Consider the following 7,500-nt stretch of genomic DNA (forward strand, 5'->3'; position numbering starts at 1 on the left):
GACGGACAGACTCGAACACAAACGTGATTTCCTGCGTAGCGTTTCCCTTTAAGGCGCCGCGCGTTGCCTGGAATTCACGTCATTCGCCGCCAAGCGTCCGGATCAATGAGGTTCCGCGCTGTGCGGTGCGTCGCGCTCCCGCGAGCGTCGCTTCCAGGAAGGTGTTAACCATCGCGCTGCCGCAATGTAGCGCCGCCGTCTGCGCGTTTACAAACAACAGCACGGAGAAGTTGAAGCGTTGCGCGCGGGGCGAGGCCAAATGGATGCGCGAGCGAGTTAAAATCGCCAGTGCGTCGCGAGGGGAACATTATCCAGGCGCGTTTGCGGCTTTATTTCACGGAAGAGGAAAGTGGAAAGAGAAGAACTTCCTGAATTTCAACGCGACATGTCCGAGTCCCCCTCGCAGGTCATTATTAAGGTAATTCTGCCTTTTCTTTCTTTTCTCGGTCCGCGGGATGCGCGCGCATCTGTTGCGTTGAGTTGATCGATTAAACGCGGGCTCGCGATGATTATGTTGATTAAACGCGTGCTGGAGGACCGATCCCAGTGCACGAGCCTTGTCGAGCCATCAATGGGAAAAGTTCATGAGCGAGTTTGGGAAGGAGTTTGGCAGGACGGGAGCTCGAGGATTTTAGGCTGTTCTGGGATCAGCCGTGCCATGTTCGTTATTTAGTAACAGACTCGCTGTTATCTGCGCTGCTCTTTGCTCTGTTATTGCAAACAATGTTTCCTTATGGCATCTTCCTCGTGCACTAATGCTCCAACATGCTCTGTGTGTTGTGCACGAGACCCACCAGCGCGTGCACGGAACACTGTCACTGGCCTGTATATCTTATTGTAAACATGTTTCGTTTATTAAGTTGCTTGAGAGAGACAACTTACTGAAGTGCTAATACACTTATATTATTAATCTTTTTCTGACTCTTTACTCCAAACTCGTCTCACCTTCTGTCCCGGCTCGGTGTGTTATTATTTTTCAGACTAATCCGACTCACGGTTTCCCTAAAAACGACCATCAAAACTCGGAAAAATCCCACATAGATTTACTTTGACGGAGTGTTCAAATGAGCCAAGACTGTTCAAACTCCAACTGTCAAATTTCAAACTAACTGACAAAATTCAAACTCCAACTGTCTAAATTCAAATGTAAACTGCCATAATTTATAAGCCATTGAGTCTATCTATCTATCTATCTATCTATCTATCTATCTATCTATCTATCTATCTATCTATCTATCTATCTATCTGTCTGTCTGTCTGTCTGTCTGTCTGTCTGTCTGTCTACAGATATCTATCTATCTATCTATCTATCTATCTATCTATCTATCTATCTATCTATCTATCTATCTATCTATCTATCTATCTATCTGTCTGTCTGTCTGTCTGTCTGTCTGTCTGTCTATCTACAGATATCTATCTATCTATCTATCTATCTATCTATCTATCTATCTATCTATCTATCTATCTATCTATCTATCTATCTATCTATCTATCTATGTGCAAAAAAACATGCAAATTCATGCTAGCAACTTGTTAATTTTTGATTTATGTAAACAATGTGCAACAACATGCTAACTCATATTAGCAATGTGTTAATTAATGCCATGCTAACATGTTAAATCTTGTTAGCTACATGGTACATCAGAAATATGCTAGTTCATGCAAGCAATGTGCAAAATCATGCTAATCCATGCTAACGATGTGTTAAATCAAGCTAAAAACATGCTAACAATTTGTTAAAACATGTTAGCAATTTGTTAATTCATGGTAAAGCTGCTGTCCGTAGCGCTTTTTTTTTTGTTCAAGATGTACAAACCTCATATAATGAGAATGGACTCATGTTGTGCATTTTCCAAACCGTGAGTTATCATTAATGTTCACTTATAATAAGTGTTTATAGTGGGACTATTTCAGACGGGTCTGGTAGGAGCCGCTGCGTGATCCGCCATAGATGTAAAACAGAGAGAAGTAGATCCGGCTGTAATGTTCTTCCGCAAGACGCGGTGCAAAAAGTTACGGACTGCAGCTTTAACAATGTACGGAAAAAAAACCATGGTAATTCATGTTAGCATCATGCTAAAATGTTGCTAACAATATGCTAATTTATGCTACCAAACGTGCTACAACATGTTGATTCTTGCTAGCATTGTGCTAATTCAGGTTAGCATCATGCTAATTAATGTTGACAGTGTGTTAGAACATGTTAGCATTTTAAGACATGCTAAAAAACATACCGACATGTTAAAATGCTAATTTATGCTAGTAACATGTTATCTATCTATCAATCTATCTATCTATCTATCTATCTATCTATCTATCTATCTTTATCCGTCTGTCCATCCACCTATCTGTCTATCATCTATCTGTCTATAATCTATCTGTCTGTCTATCAATCTAGCCGTCTAGTTGCCTGTCTATTCATCTATCTATCATCTATCCATCTATCTATCTTTTGTGATAGACTGTATTGCCTTCCATAACTTTAAACTGAAAATCTTTCAGATTTTAAAACTTCTTTCTCAAGCTAACTTAGTGTGTCTAGTTGACGCGTGATGTTTAAAGCCCAATTAAATCAGCATTGGCGGTCCTTTAAATGAAATGCTTGTGCCTGTGAACCAGAACTCTTCTCTGGTGATGAGGGCGGGGCAACCTGTCACTCACATGAGGTCGGCCAATCAATTCCCAGCGGTCAAAATCAAGCCCCGCCCTACATTTGTTCTTGTTCGTGAAGTGTTTCACTTGTACATCACAATAGAAGAAAAAAGACCTTTCATGACGACTTCAATCAAAATTCATGTGTGTGAAGATGAGCGGAGGTCTGACGGCTGTCCAACCGCAGGAGGAGTTAATCACACACTTTACATTTCTGGCTGAACTAACGCTTTAACTGGAGGACGCTCTTGTTTTTTGGGATTTGTATGTTTTGCCCTGAATATTCCAGGTCTGACCATTGCCGGAACGGTTGAGCAGCTTTTGTTCTGTGAGGGAGTCGGATGCAAAAGAGCTCAGGGTTTTATGGTGTGTGTGTGTGTGTGTGTGTGTGTGTGTGTGTGATGGGTAGGTTTAGGGGCAGTGTGTGTGTGTGATGGGTAGGTTTAGGGGCAGTGTGTGTGTGTGATGGGTAGGTTTAGGGGCAGTGTGTGTGTGATGGGTAGGTTTAGGGGCAGTGTGTGTGTGATGGGTAGGTTTAGGGGCAGTGTGTGTGTGATGGGTAGGTTTAGGGGCAGTGTGTGTGTGTGTGTGATGGGTAGGTTTAGGGGCAGTGTGTGTGTGTGTGTGTGATGGGTAGGTTTAGGGGCAGTGTGTGTGTGTGTGTGATGGGTAGGTTTAGGGGCAGTGTGTGTGTGATGGGTAGGTTTAGGGGCAGTGTGTGTGTGTGTGTGTGTGTGTGATGGGTAGGTTTTAGGGGCAGTGTGTGTGTGTGTGTGATGGGTAGGTTTAGGGGCAGTGTGTGTGTGTGTGTGATGGGTAGGTTTAGGGGCAGTGTACGGGGATAGAAATGGAATGTCCCCATATGTCACAAAAACAAACGTGTGTGTGTTTGCATGCTTTCATTAGCACAGCGCAGAGAGAGAAGTTTGAGGAAGTTTCCAGAGAATTGCTGTGTTTCCCGGCTCTGGGTTTTACCCTGGAAGCGGAGCCGATTTCAGTTCTTGGTGCGGGCGCTGCCTTCTCTATAACAGCCGTGACTGACAGAAGTGAAATCAGACCGATGAGATATTTCTGAGCTCAGAGCATTATCAATATTCCAGAGGCGGACAAACTACACAACTTCATTACTGGAGTAACAGCACTACTGGTCAAATGTTACTCCGTTACAAGTGAAAGTTGTAAAAACAGATTTTTACCGGAGTAAAAGTACAGAAGTATTTGTTTTCAAAAGTACTTAAAGGGTTAGTTCCCCCAAAACTGAAATGTCTGTCATTAACTCCTCACCCTAATGTCGCTCCACACCCGTCAGACCTCCGCTCATCTTCACACACAGTTTAAGATATTTTATATTTAGTCCGAGAGCGTATGCAAGTGTATGCACACTATACTGTCCATGTCCAGAAAGGGAATAAAAACATCATCACAGTAGTCCATATGAGACATCAGTGGGTTAATTAGAGTCTCTTGAAGCATCCAAAATACATTTGGGTCCAAAAATAACAAAAACTACGACTTTATTCAGCATTGGCTTCTCTTCCGCGTTTGTGTTCAATCCTCAAATAAAGATTCAAACGGTTATGAGTCAGCGAATCGATTCATGTTTCGGATCGGCAATGACTCCTGATTTCAGCAGTTTGACACGCGATGCGAATCATGAATCAATTCGCTGACTCATAATAACCGTGAATCGTCTATTTAATATGAATCAATTCTCAATGTGAAGTCCGTTACCAAACCCTAAGCTGAATTAATGCGCGGTCTACATGCTGCTCGTTCTTAAGACGATTATGCCCAATAATCCGGCAATGATCATGGTCATGTAAACGCGGTAACCCGTTTTCTTTTATTGGAGTAAGGTCATTGATTTTGTGCGGCATATAAACGCTTTGACCTGCTTTCTGTCGGCTTATTGAAGTGCTCATGTGTGATAGGTGACAAAAACAAATTACTAGTGGTATCCCCGACCAAGGATTTACACATTTGAATCAGAATTATCGAATCTCTCTATGGTCGACCGACAGTCGAAACCGTGTGTGTGTGTGTGTGTGTGTGTGTGTGTGTGAATGGGTTGGGAGGGGAACGACACTAATCAGCACTACAAAAAATGCTCTTCTTACTCAGTATTTTAGTCTTGTTTCTAGTCAAAATATCTAAAAATTCTTACATTAAGAAACATTTACTCGACTAGCAAAAGTAATTGTCTTGTTTTGGGGAAAAATAACTCAAAATTAAGAGCGTTTTTGCTAAGATAAGAAATATATTTTTTGCAGTGTTCTATATAGAGCCCTTTTTAGCATAAAAGGTTCTTTGGAGTAAACTCAACTCAACTATACTTCTTTATATATACGCAGCGCCGATAGAACCTTTTCTTCTGAAGCCCCGTTCACACTGCGATTCCGGCAAACACACGGATAATTCGACCCGGCATTTGTTCCCGGGCCGCTAGATTTGGTCCATTCTCACTGCCAGTGAAATACCGTAATATGTGCGCTTTCACACACAACCCGTAACGGTCACGGGTCGAGTTGACACGTGACATCCGGATGTGACGTATAACGGCGAGCGATCTCCGCTTCAGCGCGGATAGTAAGGAGCTCCGTGGTCTCGACTTGTGTCCAGTTTGCGCTCATTTCTGCTTGTTTAATTTGAGTTTCTTTTGTAGACGAACACTCTCTGCGTTTAAAACACCGACGAGCTCTTCTGGCACTGCAGGGTTGTGTTATTGAAGAAACAAGCTCTAGGAGTCGCACGATAACTACACACACACTGCGGCATTAGTTTCGGCTTTTGTTCACACAGCGCTCGTCCCGGGTCGAACCCCGCAATATTACTCGGTCCCCGACCCGGGTTCAGTTCGGTAATCAATCCCGGGACGCGGTGCTTTCACACAGAAGGCGATCCGGCAATGCTCCGGGAATACTGCGGGTCGGACGTGCAGTGTGAAAGGGGCTTCTGTGTGTGTAAAGATGTGTTCTCATCTCAGTCAGCAGAAGTGCACTGTAAAAAAAAGCAGATTGTGAACTTTTGCAGTGCAGTTTAAGCTATTTCAACTTAAATGATGTTAAACTAACTTTAAAAAATCAGTTACGTCTTGTATAACTAATACAAAAAAGTTGAACATTTCTTAACTCATTTTGATGAGTTGTAAAAACATATGTTGTCATAACTTATTGAACATCTAATATTTGACAGTGTAGAAGAGGTTCTGGAACCGATAATACGAGCCGTGACTCTCCCGCTGACGCTTTATTAACATCACAACTGGCGGAACATGTGGGATACTCCGAGCCAGAGATACGGACATTATTATTACAGACGTCACTCAAATAACCCGGTTTATTAATAAAGACATGTGTTTTACTAGCGTTGCCAGTTTACTGGTGTGCATGTAAACGGGGAAAACTGGTTATTAATAAGCTATTATCAGCAGTGGTGGGTAAGTGACATCTTCAGTAATGTAATTAGATTACTCTCTCTAAAAAGTGTTTAATTACTACACTGTAAAAAATCTGTAAAAATAGGGCACACTGTACTGTTTTCTGAATTACACGTTGCGTTAGTTTGTGTTTTATGGGTTAACAGAAATTTCTGTTAAATTACTGTAGAATATTCCCAGTACATTTTCTGTTTTTATTTTTTACAGTGCAGTTACTTCTTAATTACTTTCTAAATCCTAAATCAACCTCGAGTTAAGCGACTGAAACGGCTCTTTTAATTCATTTAAATACATGATATAAAACGACATAAATTACTCTTATTAACTGAGCAAAGTATTACAAATGAGAGAAGGAGATAAAACATGCATTTTAACGTTAGCCGTTTTGATGCTGACGTTTATTCCTCTACTCTATTATGTATAATTATATTTAGTTGAATTACATCAGAAGTAAATCACAGAAGAAATAAGAGCAATCGCTTACTTTACTTTTTCAAGGGTAATTAAAGAAACTAATTACACACAACACCGTTTATACGCTTACACAAACTTCACCAAATCTGATTATTCCCCGTCGATCTGATCAGTTCTGGTTCGCGTCACTGCAGATCAATAATATTTCTGAATACTAAGTGCCTTTCAAACCAATAAAATGCTATTAGCGCATCATATGGACATGTGTAATATTTATGAGTGGCGTTGAGTGTGTGTCTGTGTGTGTGTGTGTGTTGTGGTTTATTTTTTGGGTCAAATTCAAGTGGATAATTTTCGGTTTTGGTGCCAATCTGTCTGCGTGACCTTTGACCTGTCATCAGTGCTCGTCTCCTCTGCGCTTGTGTGTTGTCTAAGCCCCGTGTGTGTGTGTGTGTGTGTGTGTGTGTGTGTTCAGCAGGAGAGGAGCTCTTTCAGCCCGTCCGCCAGCCCTTTGCCAAACTCCACTTCCTCTCCGGGTCATCTCTCCTCATCGGCTAATGCCAGGACAGAAGAGGAACACACCAGACTGCCGGCACACCTGCGTGAGTGACACACACACACACACACACACACTACCCATCACAGGAAACATTCTGCATTTTTACTTTCTAAAAAAAAACTCCTCCTGTGTGATTTATAAGCCTTTTGTAAAGTGGGGCCATGGGTAATGTCCTCATATTTCACCCTCTCCTGTAATACCTGTGTCATACCCATGGCATTATACACATTTGAGTCCTCATATGTCACAAAAACATGCCCACACACACACACACACACACACACAGAAAACTCACCCGGAAACAGTGACTAATACACACACACCTCCCACATGCTTTATGCAACAACCTGAGACACACACACACACACACACACTTACGCTTTTGTTCTGGAATGACGCACTGCACCTTTACAGCCATAATTGAGTTTGACGTCAGTGA

The 7,500-nt window shown here is 42.0% G+C and overlaps 1 protein-coding gene across 2 annotated transcripts in view; it reads left to right on the forward strand.

The window, feature by feature from the left end:
- etv6 (ETS variant transcription factor 6) overlaps positions 1-7,500 on the forward strand; it is a 27,036-nt gene that overhangs the window by 94 nt on the left and 19,442 nt on the right. The window contains exons 1-2 of one of the 2 annotated variants that reach the window (XM_067426823.1): positions 1-418; positions 6,978-7,104. The exon at positions 1-418 is cut by the window's left edge and continues 94 nt beyond it. In XM_067426823.1, the coding sequence (XP_067282924.1) occupies positions 386-418; positions 6,978-7,104 (160 nt within the window). In that variant the 5' untranslated portion in view covers positions 1-385. The remainder of the gene's footprint in view (positions 419-6,977; positions 7,105-7,500) is intronic. The other variant, XM_067426824.1, reaches the window with a different exon arrangement.

Source organism: Pseudorasbora parva, chromosome 20 (genome assembly GCF_024679245.1).
Source record: "Pseudorasbora parva isolate DD20220531a chromosome 20, ASM2467924v1, whole genome shotgun sequence".
Taxonomy (NCBI): domain Eukaryota; kingdom Metazoa; phylum Chordata; class Actinopteri; order Cypriniformes; family Gobionidae; genus Pseudorasbora; species Pseudorasbora parva.